General features: G+C 51.6%; 4 protein-coding genes across 4 annotated transcripts; 3 read left to right on the forward strand and 1 right to left on the reverse strand.

The window, feature by feature from the left end:
* Positions 1-1464: 1464 nt before the first annotated feature.
* On the forward strand, positions 1465-3002 carry UCRPA7_7711 (putative poly -binding protein 3 protein; the record flags this gene model as incomplete). The annotated part of the gene is made up of 2 exons (XM_007920235.1): positions 1465-2004; positions 2067-3002. The coding sequence occupies 2 exons, from the start codon at positions 1465-1467 to the stop codon at positions 3000-3002; spliced, it is 1476 nt and encodes a 491-aa protein (XP_007918426.1).
* A 3669-nt stretch (positions 3003-6671) lies between these two features.
* On the reverse strand, positions 6672-7060 carry UCRPA7_7712 (hypothetical protein; the record flags this gene model as incomplete). Its single annotated transcript, XM_007920236.1, has 2 exons — positions 6672-6731; positions 6794-7060. The coding sequence occupies 2 exons, from the start codon at positions 7058-7060 to the stop codon at positions 6672-6674; spliced, it is 327 nt and encodes a 108-aa protein (XP_007918427.1).
* A 3320-nt stretch (positions 7061-10380) lies between these two features.
* On the forward strand, positions 10381-11138 carry UCRPA7_7713 (hypothetical protein; the record flags this gene model as incomplete). The annotated part of the gene is made up of 3 exons (XM_007920237.1): positions 10381-10519; positions 10570-10956; positions 11011-11138. 3 exons carry the CDS (start codon positions 10381-10383, stop codon positions 11136-11138), a joined length of 654 nt encoding a protein of 217 aa, XP_007918428.1.
* A 3028-nt stretch (positions 11139-14166) lies between these two features.
* UCRPA7_7714 (hypothetical protein) lies at positions 14167-14832 on the forward strand (the record flags this gene model as incomplete). The annotated part of the gene is made up of 1 exon (XM_007920238.1): positions 14167-14832. One exon carries the CDS (start codon positions 14167-14169, stop codon positions 14830-14832), a length of 666 nt encoding a protein of 221 aa, XP_007918429.1.
* Between the last annotated feature and the right edge of the window lie 5444 nt (positions 14833-20276).

The following is a 20276-nucleotide window of genomic DNA, read 5'->3' on the forward strand; positions in this document are numbered from 1 at the left end:
TAAATTGGAATTTAGAAGGGCCTAACTTCCCTCTCAGTGCCGGAAGGTGAGCCTTTTAGCCCCAAGCAGCAGCACAAAGAGCCGAAATCAGAACTGTGGTCCGCTGCCGCACAGGCACACAGGGCAGCATTTGGAGCCACCCAGACTGCAGATCGGCGCACAGTTTCATCTCAACGCACCTAGTAGTGACTGCTTGACCTCACCTTTTTCACACTCTCTCTTTCTGCCTCTCTGCGTCTGGTTTTCCCACCCATCAACCATCCATCCCCCATTCCCCATCTCCATTCCCATCCCTTTCTCCTGCGAACGAAGATCAATCGTTTCCTCTTCTTAAGCATTCCCGCCGCTAATCTGCTCATTTCCCCCCCTGTCCTTGTGCCCCCTTGACTGACCAACGGACCTCTCTGACAACCTGTCTGTCTGGCCGTCTGTTTGTCGTCTCGTTGCACGTACGTAGCCGTCACTGTTTCAGCGACAGGAACAGCGCAAGCAGCCCCCGTCGACGGAGAGAGACCCACTTCCCTCTTCTGTTCTTCCTTGCAAAATATATCACCGCCTCCCTCGAACGCTTGCCACCTCCTCCCACCTCCCACCTCCTCGCCCATTCCGATCGATCTTCCAGCTTCCAGCGCCGCCTTGACTCACATCTCGCAGCAAACGGCACCACGAGGGGGAGACGCAGCTGCAGCAGAGCTTTCATCAAAGGGCGCTAGCTTGTTCTACCATTTGGTGTGGGGAATCAGAAAACGCACGCCAAGACCAAAGCTCATCCAGCAGTGAGAGCAAGGTGAATCTTCGGGTGCTTGCTCCTGTTTGTGACAGAGCAAAGGTTTGAGAAAATTGGTTCTCTATCCTCGCCTACTGCTTTTACAGAGCTTCCACCACCTCCCGTCACAGCCTCTTCGACTTCTTCTGGCGTTCTTTGAGTAACTCACCTACCTAATACCTCTCCTTCCGCGTCCTTTGACCACCTACCTAGCCTCTACTCTTCTCTCGCCCATTCCTCACCTACCTACCTTACGCAACACCAACACCAACACCACTACTGCTGCTATATCCACCTGCCCGGCAAGCAAAGCTCCTCCGTCGCCCATTGTCTCCCAGCAGGCTACTTCACCTCTCTCTATCTCCGCCAGTCCAGTCCACCAGAGGAAGAGCTTTCTCTCCACTACTTCACGTACTCTCTACAGTACCAGTCAACCATCCATCTAATCTACCACATTCCTTGCGGCCTCTATCGCGTCACTTCATCGGTCCTTCCTCGACCTTCCCAGATATTCCGACCTGTGCAAGCTCGTTCGACCCGCCACTACACCAGCACGTTTTCCTTTCGAAAACCCCAAAGGTGTAGATAGGAAACAATTAATTCAAAAAAAAAATTCAACTCGACCCCCGTGCGCAAACGACCATCCCTCTACACCATTGAGAGTGAAACCCCAGATTCAGATTTGATATTCAGCAAAAATGTCGGCCTCACCCCAGACTACACAGTCCACCAAGCGTCCCCTCGAGGAGACATCTTCTCCTTCTCGTACTGCCGACCAACCTGAGGCAAAGCGACCAGCCCTCGACAAGATCATTCGCAGTGACGAGGAGATTAAGACCTCTCAGCCTGCAGAGAACGGCCATGCCACTGCTGCTCCTATCACCGCACCTGATGCAAACGGCGAGACAACTACCAATGGCGATAAGGTCAAGGCGGAAGGAAAGGATGAGCAAGGAGACACCATAGTGCCAGATGTTTCTGAGACGAAACCCATCACCAGCACTGGCCCAGCAATTCCTACCCAGGCACAACCCACAAACACTCATGATGAGACCGCATGGATCCACATTCGAGCTGTTATTACCAGCCCCGAGGCTGCCACCATCATTGGCAAGGGTGGCGAGAATGTTTCCAAGATCAGACAGATGGCACTGGCCAAGTGCACTGTCAGCGACTACCAAAAAGGAGCTATTGAGCGCATCTTGACCGTCAGCGGCAACGTCGATGCTGTCGCCAAGGTAAATTGATCTTTTTCTTGGGATTGCTCCCGTTTGCAATGGCACTAATGTAAAATGTACAGGCTTTTGGGTTGATCATCCGCACACTGAACAATGAGCCTCTGTCTGAGACCTCGAACGCTCACTCCAAGACTTACCCGCTTCGTCTTCTGATTCCCCACATTCTCATTGGGTCTATCATTGGCAAGGGAGGTGCCCGGATCAAGGAGATTCAGGAGGCGTCAGGCGCTCGCCTGAACGCTTCAGACTCGTGCCTACCCCTTTCTACAGAGCGATCGCTGGTGGTCATGGGCGTCGCAGACGCCGTGCACATTGCGACCTACTATGTTGGCAGTACTCTTCTAGAGCAGCTTAATGAGCGGTTTGGAGGCCCCGCAGCATCTGCTTATGCCACCAGAAGCGGCGGCCCGGCTGGTGTCGTCCCTGGCGGCATGCAAGTTGTCCCCTATCTGCCCCAGCCCGCCAGTGGCAACTATGGCAACCGCGAGAACTATGGTAGACATGGTCGCCATGACCCCCGAGCCCATCACATCCCGCCAAACCCATATGCTCCACAGCCGTATGGCGCCCATCCTCAGCAGACTCCACAGCCGAACGCCGCTATGCCTATGCATTACGGCGCGCAAACCGGCGGTGCCTACGGTGCTGCCCCGATGCAGCCCCATCAAGCACCTCATGTTGGCCCTCAGCCCCATGGCGGTCCCCAAGCCCAGCCCATGCATGGCGCCATGGCAGGTGCCCCTCTGACCCAACAGATTTATATTCCAAATGATATGGTCGGCGCAATTATTGGTAAGGGCGGCCAGAAGATCAACGAGATCCGACAGATCAGTGGCAGTGTTATCAAGATCAACGAGCCGCAAGACAACAGCAATGAGCGTCTTGTCACAATCACAGGCACGGAGGAGTGCAACCGCATGGCTTTGTACATGCTCTACTCTCGACTTGGTGAGATGAAGAACGCCGCGTTACGACCAGATTTCAGCTCAAGACGCTAACACGATTGACCAAATAGAAAGCGAGAAACACCGAATCTAAAACCTCGATACCCACTATTAACACAGCACTTCCAAGATGCTACCGTGTCGTCGTACAGTCATATGCGATGATAAACCATATCATGATGGATTGGGCCAGGGGTTAGACGGTTAAGGGGAAAAGTTGTTATGGGTATTGTTAACATCTAGCAATTCTCCCTTTCTGGATGCGTACACACATCTCACGAATTCACGGCTCTCTGAACGGGTTCATTAGCATGAACGGTCACATAACAAATCTTCTAATAGCACAATCTTTCGTTTCTAACTTCACTGCTGCACTTGTATCCACGAGACCCTGAATCCCTGATCCTGATGGCCTTTCCTGGTGTTTCCTGGTGTTTCCTGGTGCACTGCTCCCTTAATATGAACCATTACGTCGTGGTTTACTGTCCGCAAACCGCAATCATCCGTGTGAACCTCCACCCAGATTTACAGAAACGCACATCACTTCCTAGAGCGACTAAATCTATAACACTCACTTCCCACGTATTAAATATCTTTTTTTGGTCACGTTTATTGCAGTGTACCCAGTGCTAACTATGTGTTAGGCAAGGCCTACGGTCATATTTCAACATCAATTCAGATGATCGAAGACGAGGTAAAGTATTCTGTTTTGGTTTATCACGGTTACGTGCAAGGAGAGTGCATCATGATACATTCTCAGATTTCTTCGGAGACAAAGCAATGACTCTTTCTTTATCAATCTTAGGTCTTATAACATCATGATATCTCATCAATGACAAAACGCCAGCCATCCTTAACCTGTTCTTCAGCTCCGTATCATACAACAATCCAGACTCATAATGTCATTCGTTGGAGCAGTGAAATGCTCTCTCCCCAGATCAGAGCATCACCGTCTATTTCTTAGTCGCGTCGTTCGGCGTGCCTCGAACCCAGCTACGTAGAGCATTAGTACAATCTCATTGGTAGACATGATATATAACGGGAGAGAAATCTTACCTCTCCCACATTTTGCCAATGAAGCCCGGCTGAGGTCTCTGTTCATTCATACTCTGGCGTCTCGCTACCGAGCGAGGGTCGTCTGAACGCTTCTGCTGGTGTAGCGAGGCGAAGAGTGTGCCCGAAGCGCGGCGGGGAGCCGTGCCGGCAGACTCATTGGAGGAGGTAGAGTTGGATCTCTCGTCACGATTCATGGTTGTAGTTGTCTTGTTCTTCACGTATGTATGCGTGATTGTGTATTATCGATGTTGATTTTAGGAAACTTGACGGTTATCTCAGGAAATTATGGAGAGCAGGAAAGATGAAGAAGAAGAAGGTTCACAGACAGGGCGAGCGGGGTATATATTTAGTTACACGACACGAGCACAGGTAGCGAAAGCATGTATGAGACCCCTCAGGGCTGAGTCCAGAACCGCCGATGATGCCTCAGGAGGACTTTCTCTGCCCATCTGCTGCTTTCACAGGCTTGGTGACCACCACACCTCTTCCCGTCGGGGTGGGCCAATGAGAATGACATCGTGTCTCAGGGTTTATCTCAGGGAGGGAAGCGATCATCATGACTTCACCAATGACAGGAGCTGGAGGCTGCTACGGGATTGGATGTTCAGGGGAATTTCACTGGGGCCACATTGGGCTGTCCACGGGGAGGCGCGGCGGAAACCGAAGGCGCAAGTCACTGCGTCCTATGACGATACCTGTCTTGCCCGTTGCGGAATGGACGGGCGAGTAGGTCCCCTGATATCAAGGGGCAAGTCTCATTGAGGAGAAAGTAGACATCAGATCATGTTTTGTTCGGGGGAGTGCCTACCCCGCAAAAAGGGTGGTAGTCTACTGCACAGTACTCTCCGGGCGGCATTGGGGCTGATTCATGGCGAGGTGGTGACCAACCAGATGCGCTCGATTGTCAGAGCAGTTCTGGTATGTCTAGCCCGTAGCTACCCATCAGATTGTCTCATCGCGGCCACCCAAAAGGGCACCTTAGAGCTCGTCATCTATTGCACTTACTAATGGGTCTACTTTGAGGAGCCAAACCCTTACAGCACGCGATAAATTGCTGGGAGTGGGAGCTTCAGGATCTGGACCCTGGGGCCTCTGATCGTCGTCAGCGGTGGTCATCTGACGATGTCAAGTAAGTCGCCGACGTTCATCACCCTCAAAAGCTCGGAGACCGAGCTGCTCCTGCTTTACTACTTCTATTCAGTTCCGAACCGCGCGGTTGCTTTGTAATGAAGCAAACAACATCGAAAGAGCGAAAGGACCGAGACGGCCGTAGTCCGCCAGCGTGCCTACCACCGTAGAGAGTCAATTGGCGTGGGCGTGACGACGACCGCGAAGGGCAAGTGATGACCAGCATGTAGTAGCCCATGCATGACGTTTGATGTTCAAAGAATGGGGCAGGCCAATTGCTAGCGTTGGGCGCGGGGAAAGCTTACCTGCATGCGCTAAAGCACCCTGGCCTGGCTGAAAACGCTCTAGTTGCCATTGGAAGCATTGAAGTCACGTGCTTGTCGCGAGGGCCTCTTTGGAGGGCTTTTGTTACCCCTTTTTCAAACTCCTCGTGGATTTTGGGAGATCGATATAACTTCAATACATAGAGTTGTACATCTATAAATTTATCTCAACTTGGGACCATACATTCTACTGCTAGGCTGTTGAAGTGAGGTAGTAATCATCTTGTAGGACAAACCTCTAATGTAAGCCAGTTTAATTATCAAACAATGCGAAAACGATTTTTGGAAAGTTGCAATCACATTCTCGTAGTTATGGAGGCCTCGGTAAGGTCTATCATATGTTTGTCGAGAACCATAATACAGCAGTGTTTCTCACGTTACGTGTTCTGGTGGCTTCTCAACAGTAGATGCGTTGGCCGCGAAACCATGCAGCATGTGGTGCGCCTCATGTAGCTTAGTCAAGAATTTGTTGAAAGTTATGCAGCAGTAAACCATGGCTATTTTGGCTGTTCTTGGTGTGTTGATGCTTGTCAGGCTGCGAGACGACACGGTACTATATCGGTGAGTTAGTTTGCTCCTATCTAGTGAAAACATGTTACACGGGGGCCGGAGCTAATGCCCCAGCCCTACGTGCTTCAAGTCTTACTCGATCGAATCGCCCAGTTTTGGTTTGTGAAACATATTGTACAGTGTCTTCGTACTCGACTTTCATCATAGCCAAATTTTGAGGTCGGCATTTAATACGCTGAAGATAATACGAAAAGTCTTCTGAACGCCTGAGAACATGGCTTCGATCCCTGAAGATTAGTCCACTCTTCAATACTCACTTCAAATTTGTGGAATCCATGACTTTCATTAGCTGATCAGATAACTGCTCAAGTAGTATGAGTTCGGCAAGTCACAAGCAACGGACCTGTCAAGTACAATGCAATAGGCTTTTCATTTTCTTGTGGCATAGAGAGCCTGTCTAGATGTTCCCACAAAAAGAGTGTAACAACAGTGAAGGAGTGTGATCTTTCTAAAACGCCATCCGATGCAAATTCCGACCGATGGGGAGCCGCCCCGACCTCTCTAGGACATGCCAGTCCAACCCATGATGCATAGAACAAAAGGAACCCAGAGATGCATGCACCGTTTCCAGAGTTGACGAGACCGAACCGCTCATGCCAGAGTCAGAGTGTTGAAGTGAGAAAGAAGAAAGAGGCCGCGAGGCAGCTTAGTAGTATTTGCAGATGACCTCGGTCTGGACCTGAGGAGGGCCAATGGGGACGTTTTGCTGTGGTATCATGTTAGTAAGACTGCTCAGTGACAATGGGGCTCCGACTCAGTGTGACTTACAGCAGAGCCGTAGACATAGGTGACGCTTCCGTCGATGCCGTGGGCCTCGCACTTGACGTTGTAGGCTCCATCGCTGGAGATGTAGGTGAAAGAAAGGTCGGAGTCGACGGTCTTGCTAGATCCGTCGATGGGGAAGGCATCAGTGAAGGTGTTCTCAGCAGCAGCCCAGAAGGTGAGGTCGACGTAGTCGGTGCGGCGAGCCTTAGCAGAGGGAGCAGCGGCAGCAAGGCCGGCGAAGAGGGCAGTGGCAGCAGCAGCGAACTTCATTGTGAAAGTGTAAGTTGATTTTGGAGATGGTGTGAAGTGAAGTGTTGTTTGAAATGTTGGAAGATCTGGAACTGTGATGATTGTGCTGATGATGATGATGATGAGAACAACAGACGACTTGAGTCGAGAAGGGCGACCATCTTTATATCCAAAACATTGCGCTGTTGTCGGTAGGGCATCTAGTTCCCTTAGGCATCTTGAAAGTAACGTTCATCCGTGATCACTTTGAATAGAGTAAGCATGTTGTGTTGCCTGCTGTGGGCTTCTTCAATCACGGACCGGCGGATCTTAGCTGAGCCTGCGGCTGTGAAATGTTACAACTGACTATGTTGAAGCTATTACCAAATTCGATGGTATCTCTAAGCTGCCTGTTTGCTTGACCTTGAGTGCTGGATGTAGGGTACGATATTCACTGATTGGCCGGCTTGCGCAGGTGCTGAAATCTAAAATAAGCAGCCATGGCTTGTTGGAGGAACACTGGCGTTCGTCCGCCAAGGCTGAAGAGGCTCGACTTTTTGGAAGACTTAGGCTATTTCCAGCGACCAATACGCAACTTGGGCCGATTTCATTCGTATAATGCAGTTTACTACCTAATCGGAGGCATAACCCGGAGAGATCCGCGCCTGTAGAAGCCTTCCAGAAAGCTAGAAACCAGGCTGAGCACCTCCTTCTCCTTCTTAGATAGGGTACCGATGGCCTTCCCCGGCGTATAACCTACCTTTCAAAAATACGGACAGGGCGGCGTCTAGTAAGCGCAAGCGATATCCCATTGCCTTATTGCGTAGGTTACTGAAGATCGCATCACGCCCCATGGATGAAGGATGCCAGCCGAGGCGAGAGTCGGCCTCGTACAAGCCCCAGCTACGATGTGGGAGGATCAGGCTACTTCAATGCGCCGAGTGCTCCGATATGCGAGTTTGCGCTGCACGAGAGACAGCAAGAGGTTGAGCCACGTTACACGTGATTGATGATTACCGTTTTGGCATCTGGGGGAGCATATCCACTCTCGGTAACCAATCAGCGTAGGCCACGGCCTGTGGCTCAGCACAGGGCTGAGGGCACATGGTGCATCGAGGTGGTCAGCACTCAACAGCCTTCTTCACGACATCGCCATTCCCGGAGTGTGCTAGGCTGCCTGATTGCGCAACTATGTGCGCTCCCGCAACTGGCGCAATTCCTGGAGCCGGCACTACAATGCTTTCCCCAGATGTGGCGTGCGTGATGCCGAGCTCGATGCTACCGCATGTTGCTACGATGTGTTTCGTGTTCTGCGCTTACCCAGCCTCCTCATATCTCACCTCAGAAAACCCTCTCGGATCTCGCTTGAAGCTGTGCTTCGGCTGTCTCAAGTTTTCTCAGCCCTGCCCAGCCCCCTAGAATGAGTGCTTCTTGGCATTGGTGAGCATAGCTGTGTCATAATGCTCGCCTCAGCCGAGAAGTTGAAGCCTTTTCTGGATCTGGTAATGCCGCGGAGGGCAATTTGGCTATGGTAACGCCGTGGCGGATGAGCTCGGTTTGTCGAATGGTTTGACATGGTACGACATTCGCAGCCTGGATTAGCCGGAGCTTCTTGATCATAGCCTTCTCCTCCATTATGCGCATATCGTCATCAGTCCTCGAATAGCAACCTAGGACAAACGGCAGCGAGGTCAACAGCATTGCATAGCAAAGAGAGAGCGTGTGTATGCTGAACATGAGAGAAACCAACGACTCTCTAGTCCAAGCAAGACCACCACCCAGACATACGATGCTGTCGAAGAGCTGCGTCATAATGGACCTGCTTCAGAGTTCAACAGCACGGGAGGTGGTCTAAAGCTTAATCGACGGGAAGCTATTCCGCTCAAGATGACGGCAAAAGCGTAGATGGTGCGCAACGGTGGAGCTTATCAGGTCTTGCACCATAATGTTGCCACCTTGGGTAACACCCGTGGACACCTCGATGAGCCGGGTGCAAGCGCCTCGGCGAGTGTTCGTGGTCATCGTCAAAGCTGACGATGGTCATGTGTGGTGCGATCTTGAGGCCGCCAAAAAGCTTGCTTCAATCGGGGTTTTACTGCCGGCGGGAACGGCCTGGGACTGAAACTTGTCACCCTGGGTCTCAAGAGTGGCATCGTGGTTAAACGGTACGATGGTGGCAAAAGACGTTCTTTTGAGTGTGCTGGTCCCGAAGTCAACTTGTGGCTGGCAAGTTGCGGCTCTTGCCTCCCAGCCTCACTCTACGGTTCTGACTCAAACCAAGTATCACGGATTTTATCGCTTGTCCTTACGGACGCATGCCTCTTCCGCGACGAGCCCCAAGATTTAACACGGCTTTGACTAACAGAATCATGATTTTGGACTGACAGCATTTGTTCGCGTGTGTTTCTGCAGCAACAAACCATCCTTGTGCATTCTTCGTGGATTTAGGCCACGTGAAGTCAGTGATGATCATGCCCCTTCAAGGGATGAGATCGTCAGCGTCATTCGTGGTGTGCCCATGGTGCAAGCCCCACCTGCCTTTTCATTGTCCCCTTTCTTCTCGCCATACCGTTGGAGCATTGCGACACGTTGAGCCACCTGTTTTGCATTACCAAGTAGGCAAGTGTTTGACAGGAGACTGCGGCGGGAAACGTGCGCCACCGACGTTCTGGCTAAGACATGCTGCCGATCGTCATGCCCTATGCGAAGCGGCTCTTGTTGTGACAATAAGCTTAAGAATGCCAAACCCCACAGGGTCTGTCTCAACACGGGAGCTTTAGTTTAACTGTTGAGTTTATTTCGGCCTGTCAACAGCATTGCCAGCCTGTCCTAGGGATGCTACTGGTCAAAGTCTCGCGGCTTGCCTCTGACCCGTCCAACCCACTAACGGGCCACTGGTGTCCGGTGAAGTATGTTTGACAGCCATGACGTCTCGCCAGATGCCAGCGACTGCAACATTCTAAGCTTCATTGTGATCGACTACTACTGCGGTTGTAGCCTTGATCCCCGCGTACTATGAAGGACTATGGGGTTAGCTCTGGAGTTTGGTCAACTTGTTAATACTGTTTCATAGTTGGGCGCGGCCGAGAGACATGCCGAGTCAGTCAAAACAATGAGGCTATCTCATAAACACGCCCTCTACGTAGGACGGGCTCAAGTTTCAGAAAGTCTATCTCGATATCATGGCAGAGGATTTTCTATAAGAGCTGTCGATATCTTCCTTTCTGGGATCATGTTTTGCTCATCAGCTCACCAGTCTTACTCCAGCATCCACTTCAAGCAACAGCTTCGACTTCTCAAGTCGTAATATTTAATATCACTTTCAAGTACTTCGCTTTTCGCGTAATATAAACAGACTCAAAATGAAGGCCGTCGCTGCTGCTGTTGCCCTCTTCGCTGGCGCTCTCGCCACTCCCCTCGCTGCCCGCCAGGGCACCGTTGGTGGCGTTGACAGCCTGACCACCATCTGTGGTCAGGTCGAGAACCTGGTCGATACCCTCAGTGAGTAGATCTGAGACGGTTCTTGGAATCCAATACTAATAAAATCACAGCCAACACGGTGAGCGCCATCACCACTCCGGCTCAGCTGACGCAGGCCCTGCCAGCTATCGTGAGCGATCTCACCAACCTGAACACTACACTTGCCCCCTTGGGAGCTATCCTTGGTGTTCTGGCCCCTCCAGCTGTTCCAGTTGTTCCATCTGTCACGGTTCCGGGGGTCCCAGCCGTTCCGACTGTTGGAACTGGCGGTACCGGTACTGGCACGGGGGGCAACAACGGTGGTCTTCTCTGCGGTCTTAGCCATATCCTCCGCCGCCAGACTGGTGCTCCTATCACCGGCCTCGGCGACCTGGACGATATCACCAACGTCCTCACTCCTCTCGTTCAGATTCTTAGCTCTGTCCTGAACGCTGTTACATCTCTGGTTGGCATCAACAGTGAGTACAACCACTACTTCTTCAAAATAGACAATTACTAATTAATATCGATAGGCCTGACTGGTACCCTGACCGGAGGCGAGAGTGACCAGCTGACTGGCCCCCTAAGCGGTATTCTCGGTACTGTTGGTGGCCTTGTCCCCGTTGCCAGCATCACCCAGCTCCTCAACCTCAAGGCATAAGCGTAAATGCTCTGGAGAATAGCATAATTTACTCTCGTATTACATTCTTCGGGAAAGCTTGATTTTGGGAGCATTGGTGCATATTTGGTTCAATGATGATACTTTTAGTATATCTTTATCTGTAATCACGATTAATGGCATTGCAAAAATTTCACCTTTATGGATATGTTCTTGGAAAATTGTGATACTTTGTAGCATCGAAAATTTTGTTTTGTATTTTTGATATGGTATGTTCGAGTGGTGATCAGAAGAAAATAATGATATGAAAAAACTCGCGTCTTGGTCGAGATTGTACCAGACAATCTCATTTGGACGAGAAGGAAAAAGTTCAGAAAGGGAGTAAGTACAAGGAAACAAGGAAGAAAACCTTGTCATTCAGAGAAGCGAAAAATGAGAGTGCTTACCTTTCAGACACAATTCACTCGACTTACCTTTGTCGCAGAGATGATCTGGTAATGGGTAGATGCTGAAGCGATTGCTCTCGCTTATTGCTTCTTCCCGTCGTGCCAGTTGGGCTCAAGCCACATCTGCCCAGGCTTGCGTTTGACCGCATCAGACCGTCTGAGACGTGTGCTGTCGGGTCCGTCTTCGTCGTGGAACTCCAGCTGTGGAGAGTCCGGTTCAGACCTGGTTTTGTCTGGGGGCTGGCCCCCATCCGGTTCCTGGTTGTCTTCTTGCGGCCCCCACGTGTCGGGCAACTTGCTTGTTGAGCTGTCTCCGGAGTTGATCGTCTCGGCGCGTTCCGGGGACTGGTTCGTGGTTTCGAGGCAGCGGATGGAGGCTTCCAGGCGCATCGCCAAAGATCCGTCTGTTGTGCTCGGAGCGTAGGGCAGAGGCACGGGTGCAGGGAGGGGCGCTTCAGCTGACTCTGGGCTCCTTTTTTCACAAGCGATGTCGTCCTGAACGGGCCTGTTCCTGGATCTGTCGTTGCTAGCAGAGCGGGGAGGAACCATGAGGAGTTCGGGGTTCTGAAGCGGGACGGGACGGCCATACATTTTCTTCCACGGGTGCAAGGGGTTGGTCGTGAAGACATAGTAGGGATCATGGCCCCCTGCGTCGATGTGCTCTCGCCGATCACGCTCTAGGGCAGTGTTCACCAAGTTACCATCGTGCGGCACCCACTGAACGTTGGACCCCGAAGAGGCATGGCCCGCAGCTCGTGCCAGCCTCTCCCGTCTCGCAGCCATGATTGCCCGTGGCACACCAAGGCTTGGAGGGCTCGCCTGAACGGCTTGTGCCTCCCTCTCCTTTCTCTCCCTCTCCCTTCTTGCGGCCATGATTGCCCGTGGAACGCCAAGGTTTGAAGGGTGCGCCAATATGGCTTGAGCAACGTGCTGTCGAGGATCGAGCCGGGGATCGTCTTCCGGGGGCGAAGGGCTTCTTCCCCGTCTTTGTGAGTTAAGGACGTCGACCAACCAGGCCTCGCAGCGTACTTGACGTTCCGCAGCTTCTCGTTGCTCCTGATTTTCGGCGTTGATATATCGCCTTGCCGCCTCTTCAGCGTAGAGACCACCAATGATGTTTCGCGGTCGCTGCTCCTCATCCGTAGAGTCAGGCTTCTTCCACCTAAAGAAGCGGGAGAACTTCATTTCGATGAAGCCTCCCTCTTCCTCAAGCCTCCTTAGGCTCTCTGACGTCCCAGATCTCCTTGTCGTTCGGGACTTGGACTTTTTGGGTCCAAACTTGGTGATATCCGGAAACAAGTTGAAAGACTTTTCTTCGATACTTTGAAGGACGTTTGAAGACGTGAACTTTGCGTGTAACCTCTCCAGGTTTATATAGACATTTGAAAGACGCCCAGGCCCGTTGCAATCTCTCCTTGGTCAGAATGAAACTATTCATAGCTCTAAGAAGTCGTTCAGACGAGAAACATAAGGAGGTTTCATCTTTCACAGCCCTGTCAGTTTTTGTGATCGTACAAACGATTGAACAAGAGGTTGAGTGTCGCCTTTCGTGGCTCGTGTCAGCCTCTGCGGGTTGACCGAGATATGCCCAAGTTGAGAAAGGATCGGCCCGTCTCTATGAAGGCCTTGGAGCGAGAACAAAGCTTCTGAGCTGGCATTCACGGCAATCTACTAGAACAAGAGCTTTGTCGTTGGAGGATAACGAGACTCTCTTTGTCCTTGAAGGGCTCTAGACCTGGAGACAAGTGGCTATATAAGGCTCGAAGTCCCTTGAAGACTGACCTGTGGGTGCTCCTACGTTTGAAGAACCAGACAAGCAGATCGCTTCTCGCCAGCCCATCACAATGTGTTTCCAGACTTCAACCAGGTACGCGTGTGGACATAGCCGGCGGGATGGCGAGATCAAGACTTGCAGAAGGTTCAAGAGCGCACAGCAAAGCTGCTGGACAGCTTTCGGAGCGGCATTCAGTGGAAAACCTCGTGCTCATTGCGGAAGACTTGAGAACATTGGCGTGGTCCTAGGAGATGATGTGTGTCCCGGATGTCGACATCAGCAAGCCACACAGGTAAGAAGCGATGACTCTCGAAGACGTAACGACCATGCTAGCAACAGCAGCCGTCACCGCGAGGCTCGATCAAGTGACAATGTTCGGGCTATGCCGCCAGTAACTCACACAGGGAAGCAGAATGCAACGCAGCGAACTCGACAAGGGCCACCTCCAGCAATGGAAAACATCCATCCAGCATTTCGAGACCATCCAGCATTTGGCCAAAACGAAGACACAGCTTTAGAGCCAGCGGTTCCAACACAGAGGCGAAGGGGCCGGTCTAACAGTACATCACACTATGAAAGCCGGACCAGAGGCCGAGGTGTTTCCTCAAACCATCGAACTCGGTCATCACCACGACCATCCCGTCCGACCAGATCAGTTTCCGGGCCTGCCCGTGAACGAACCCACCACCACAGAGCAGCTCCTTCCGTGCCTCGGGCAGAGGTCTACAGCACCTACAAGACGCCACGACAGCCGCCCATTGCTCCCCTGATCCGTCCTGACTCGCCTCCTGGCTTCCCCTATCCCGCGGTCAAGCATGCCACGCGGGAGGAGATGCGCCAGAACTTCCGCATGGAGAACCCGACACTACAACGGGAAGACCGTGAGGCACGCAAGCAGGCGGAGCGTGATGTCCGCCAACTCGAGAAGGAGGCAGCACACCTGGTTAAGGACCGGGAGCAGACACACTCTGGGAAGCGCAGTGCCACAGTTCTCGACAACAAGGCTGAAAAGATTCGTGAGAAGGCGCTAAACAAGGCGCGCTCGCAGAAGGACAAAGAGACTTCCGCCAGCCGCCAGCCGCGCGACAAAGAGCACCGACCGCGGCCTCAGCCACTGGACATGCGCGGAGGTTCTACCCGACGAAAAGATGTTGCGCCACCGGTGGAGATGGCTGCTGCTTTGGCGCGTATGTTCAGCGGCGACGAGATCGAGACGCCACTGGTAAGTCCTGCCATCGGTCCCTCAACAGTCCACGCCAAATACCACAACAAGGTGGTAGCGGTCAAGCAGCCGACGATCCATTGGCCTCATTCGCCCTCGTCCGTCCCAGTTCCCACTCGGGAGTTGAAGCCAAAGGCGGACAGGCACGACGGTAAGCACCCAAAGAAGACTGCTGACAAGGACAGACAGAGAACTAAGGAGAACAAGAGGAGCTGGCTTGCTGGTCTGCGCGAGGCACCGTCCATCGAGTCCTTCGTCTGCAATGACGCGCGTGAGATAGAGCGAGGTTTGTAGAGGTAAGTCTCCAACAAAGAGTACGGCTGGCCGAGAACGGTGTGATTTCCTTGCCGTCGAACCAACACTCTCGTTTAGACTCATATGTTTCTTTTGTTAGGCCGGCTTGGCTTTAAAAATAGAAAGAAATAAAGAAAAAAAAAAATTTGAAAAGGAATGAAGCTCTGAAAACGAAAGGCCCCTTGACAGTGAAACGTGACTATAAATAACCATTCTAAATAGACGAAGCTATCTACGCAGTTTCGAACAAGACCGTCAAACAATTGATTATTGATGTGACCAACACAATGAACCGACATGTATCCTCGCAAATGCCTCGACATTGTGATAATGCATCAGGGGCCGTAGCACAAATTCCTCCTCCTCAACGCCAATCGCAATGCTGTTCGCTTTTTCATTCTTCCATTCCTTTCTCCAAATCATCGTAGCTTTAAATCACTTGGACCTAGCCGTGGTGTATCCTTCATGCCATGAAGTTTATCACCATCACTTCATGTCATGATCTTGCCCACACCGTGGCTGTGATGGCTTGTCGTTACCAGTGTTGTGCACATACGTTCACTGTGCTTTCCCATTCTTTCCAGCTTTGTTGGCCCTGAACTTCTCGACCTCCTTTTGAACTTCTTTGTTAACTCGAGATTGCAACTCTTGCCTGTAGCCCAGCCGAAAGAGGAGCTCGAGCCATACGAAAAGCGGCGCGAGGAAGATGGCTTGTAGAAGGTTGTCGAGCAATGCCGGGGCACGCCCCTCGTACTTGCCGTGCCCCACAAACTGGGCAAGCCAGCAGACCACATGCACCGCGATGGCCCACTGCGTCGCCGTCTTCGAGTCGAGGGAGAATATGTAATTGTCTGCTGCCGCGGCTCCCAGGCAAATCAACGCGAGCGCAGTCCCGGCTACAGGCTCAAGCAGGACGTACAAGCCACTCCATAGTATAGCGCTAATTGTGCATAGGTTCAACGGCAGATACGGAATCGTGAGCCAGTCGGGCAATGGGATGAGTGTTCCTGAGTTTGCGGCCTGCACAAGAAACGTGTTAGTGGCGCCTAGGACAGGAGGAGATTCTCAGGGAATAGACGCACGATGAGGAAGCCAGAAAACAGTATTATAGGCACACACATCATATGTATACCGAGATTGACGCCATTGTGATGGTACGCGCCATACTAGACGGGCAATTAACCGTTAGTCACTGATTTGCTGGCGCGAATGCAGCCGCGCTGTAAGCTCAAGAGGATCTTCTGCAGGACAGTTTCCGAGATGGCTTTTGGGGGCGAACGCGATTGGTGCTTACGAAGACGAGGTGCTTTTCCAGATCGAGAGACATGATCTATGCCAGATCCAACAAGGCTATTGATCGTATTCGCAGGTTCAATAAGGGCTGCTCGACTATACTTTAATCGAATATAGATTGTTGGGCGGGTCGAGGGGAGGTTCAAGTTGACCGGAATCTCGGGGATAATACTTTTCGTCTCGACTCATTTCATTGGACTATGTTGACATAATCATACTGGCTGTCCAGCAAGCGAGTCCAGCGAAACAATGACGCTGTGCAGAATTGATAGGGTGATGGTTGTGAGTCTGGGGAAAGGTGTATGAGGTAGAAGAGTCTCGAAGTCGTGTATAGCATGATTTTAGACATTGTTAGACGGTTAGGTAGCTAGTTCCATGTGCCCATGTCCTTAGCCAAGCCTTGCCTCGGATGTGGGGAAAGCTTTGTTGGGGTCTTCAGCACCCCGGACTCGCAGAAGTCCTCGAAACTCTGAGGGGCAGCTGCCTTCATCTTCATGTGAAAAGGAAATGTCATGCCATTTCAGTCTCCTATCGGCAGACCCGAAGAAGAACTCACTACCCCTACGCAGTTGATTGACTGAAGGGCAAGCAGTTAAAGCTGAGATCCAGAGGTGCATACAGGAACCTCGAGATACCTCACATACTACTTTAAAATGCCTGAACTTGAAGTAGTATAAAGTACAACTGCTGCAGAGCTTAACAACTGCTCCGGTAGAAAACAGTTATCGGTCGCCGCGGTCGCCGTCGCCCTCAACGAATCAACATCTCTTTATTCTAGACCATTTGGCTTTATGGCAAGATGTGGCTCTTAGAATGACGGAATGACAAAGCCACTGCTTGCTTTGCTGACATGGCTTTGTCGACGGAGTTGTCACTAACAAAGAACGAGGCTGATGTTCTGGGAGGCTTGAACGCTAAAGCCAGGGGGGCTGCCGCACTTAGGTTGGTCAGCGCACGGGCCACTCAGCCTTGATATTCAGGTGCGAAATGTTTTGCGCCGCAAGCAAGCAACCCACCACCGATTCTGCTCCACTACAGCAGCTCAACCTCTCAGCCTCGTCATCTCTGCAGTCCCTCCCTCCTCCCTTCCTCGGGCGCCTCAAGCAGACTGTATGATAGCTTCCTTCCTGTCTTCTTTCTTGCGCTGCTTCAGTCCCGGCGACACGATCTTTCTGGATGGGCAGGGCATGACTGGCTTGGGCGCAATTTGAGCAAACTGCTCCTCGTTGTTCCAGCTTCTTCTCTGGCGCGACTCACGCGCATCGCGACCTCCTAATCCGTCTCCGCCTATTCGGCTACCACGTCACATCGCCGAGTGACGGCCATCCTCCCTTCCGGCTGTAGACCTTCCTCGACGTCGACGGCTCCGTCATAGCCATCGTCCGCTCCTGGCCTCTGTGCTCAAATTCTTAGCGAGAGAAAGTTCTACCCCCGCATCAGTTTCGACAGCTTCGGGATCGATATTGGGAACTGGGGTATAGCAAAGCAAAAGACTGCGGATTCGTGAAAGGCTACCAAACTCTGATAAACATGTTCTTCCTCTACAACCTCGAGCGACGGGTAACCCTGCACCCGTCATATTTCGGTAAGAACATGCATGATTTGGTGACGAACAGGCTGCTTCAGGACGTGGAGGGTACATGCGCCGGCAATTACTTCATCATCTCTATCATGGATACGTTCGATGTTTCTGAGGGCCGCATATTGCCGGGGAGTGGCGTGGCTGAGTTCACAGTCGGTTATCGTGCCGTTGTATGGCGGCCCTTCAAGGGCGAGACGGTATAGTGTTTAGGTTCCTGTGCCTGCGGCATTCGCTTATCTGGGGTCTAGGTTGATGCTCAGGTGACATCTGTGAATCCCCACGGATTCTTCGCCCAAGCTGGACCACTACGGCTCTTCGTCTCGTCTCACGTATGTGATTGGTTTCCAAGGTTCTGGAGCTATCTTAATGGCTAAACACTGTTCAGTTGATCCCAGCTCTCGTAAAATATGACCCGAACGCGACACCTCCCCAGTTCACAGATCATGAGGGATTCACTATTGAGCCCGGCACCCACGTTCGTATCAAGATCGTTGGAACCAGGACCGAAGTCGGCGAAATGTGGGCTATTGGCAGCATCAACGAAGATTATCTTGGGTACTGCTCCGTTGTCTATCTGTTGCCAACCTGATGCTAATCCATCATTAATAGTCCTTTGCAAGACTCATAGGGCATGCTATTGCATCTGCTTATCCCTCTGGTTTGTTGGAATATTGAAACTCCTTGAGCTTGCTCCTGGAACTGTAATACTATAAGCGCGCAAGATGGCTTCAGCGCCGGGGTTTATCCCAGAACTCGAGATTGGCATTCAAAGCTGGAATGGCAGACACACGAAAGGCCTATAGGCCTTGTCTTCAGCATGAGTTGACGAGTTATCATTGAGCAAGGCCTTAGTGAGGCCAGAAGCTCAGTCCAAGCGCCGTAGCTGGTTGCTCAACAACTCTATCTCCGTTGCTGAACTACCCGAATCTCGTGCCATCTACGGAAAGAAAAGAGAGATAATTTAGCACAATGAATGATGACACATCCTTCTTGTCAGAAGATGAGATAATGCTCATAGAATTCTGTAGGCTATGTTGTCTGGCTTTAAAATCGCAATTAACGATTATTCAAATCATATCATGTTAGTCCAGGAGAGTTTTAACTCTGGCCGTACCGTGACTCGATATTGTACGTAACGGAGAAAGTATGTTGAACAGTACAAACCCCATACGAATGACACTCCCGACAATAGTGCTTGACTGCTTCAACAAGTTTTCGATGAGCATCAAAATATGTTTAGGTAATATTCTGTGCCGGGGTTCTTTTGAAATTGTCAATGCAAGCACATTCAGTGAAAGGTGTTCGTACGGTTTTCTCAGCAACGAGGCATCAAAGAATCATTCTAGTACAATCTCCGTAGACGAAAGAATGGGCTATCTTGGGAAGATTTGGCACACAATCCGCGGTTCCGCTCTAAGAGTTCGTGGCATCGAGATCCGAGACATCGATAACATCAGACATGATGATGCTAAGGAGATGACGGTTTTAGAGGACGGCAACGCCCCTATCAAAGGGGTCGCAGCTGAGGGTGTCGTGACCAAAGGGTTCACCAGCCGAGAGCCTGGATCTCCAAAGAATATGACTCTTAGATCGGCAGTCCAAAGACAGGATGTCATCGGAGCATTGCTTCCAGAAGAGGTCGCTCTTCGTCAACTCGATGACAGGCGCGACCCCGATTTCAGGGCCCTTGCGCTCGAGGCTAGCCCGGCCTGGGAGCACCTAGACCCAGCCCCGATCCGCTTCATGCTCTCTCAGCAAACTTGGGCACGACAGATGTACATCACCCAGATCTGCGACATTGTATACTGCCGCGTGACGGACGAGTGCTACGTACGGTGGCTATCGGCGGAATCGACGCCGCGAAGAATCAAGCTTATTCCGACGGCGCATGTCGACGACAAGGACGAAGACAATTGGGACGCCAGCTACGGGCCATTCACACCGCCACGAACGCCCGTATGCCGTCGGTGGCACCAGACGTATCCAGCAACCGAGATCTCGGTGCCAGCGAAGGATTTCAAGTGGGGAAGGCGTCGTGCGGGAAAGCCGTCTTGCATAGGTTCGCGGGCTGACACTTGTGACTGGGTGTTATCCAAGACCCCTGATTTAGGGAAACAGGGTCCAACGCTAATGGCTACGATACCGGGCGGCGACGAGTACTTTCTAGTTCCGCCGCAGAATGCGACTGGATCTGATTCGCGGGCTAATTGACTAGGTATCCCAGTCTTATGAATGTTCTGCAGCATAGCCAGGGTAGTCCGTTGTAGCGTTCTCAGCTCGTTGTTCAGCTCCGCCGAACTTGCGACTCGGCTATCGGCTATGGAGTTGGGATATATAGTTGGCAAGGCTTGAGAAGATTACTGATCAAGGTTGGAGTAATAGGGCGCATGTATCGAGTGTTCCAAGTCAAGGACTTGTCTTCGTAGAAACAAAATAACAAGGTAACTCTCCTTGTCTCGAGCGAAAGGTTAGACCACGAACAAATGGATTGCCATAAATCTCTCAGGGTTGTCCACACCGTGATAGATCTCAAAAGGCATGTAAAATTTCAGCTGATAAGTCTCAGGAT

The sequence above is a fragment of the Phaeoacremonium minimum genome (genome assembly GCF_000392275.1).
Source record: "Phaeoacremonium minimum UCRPA7 unplaced genomic scaffold PA7_03_scaffold_541, whole genome shotgun sequence".
NCBI classification, from domain to species: Eukaryota; Fungi; Ascomycota; class Sordariomycetes; order Togniniales; family Togniniaceae; genus Phaeoacremonium; species Phaeoacremonium minimum.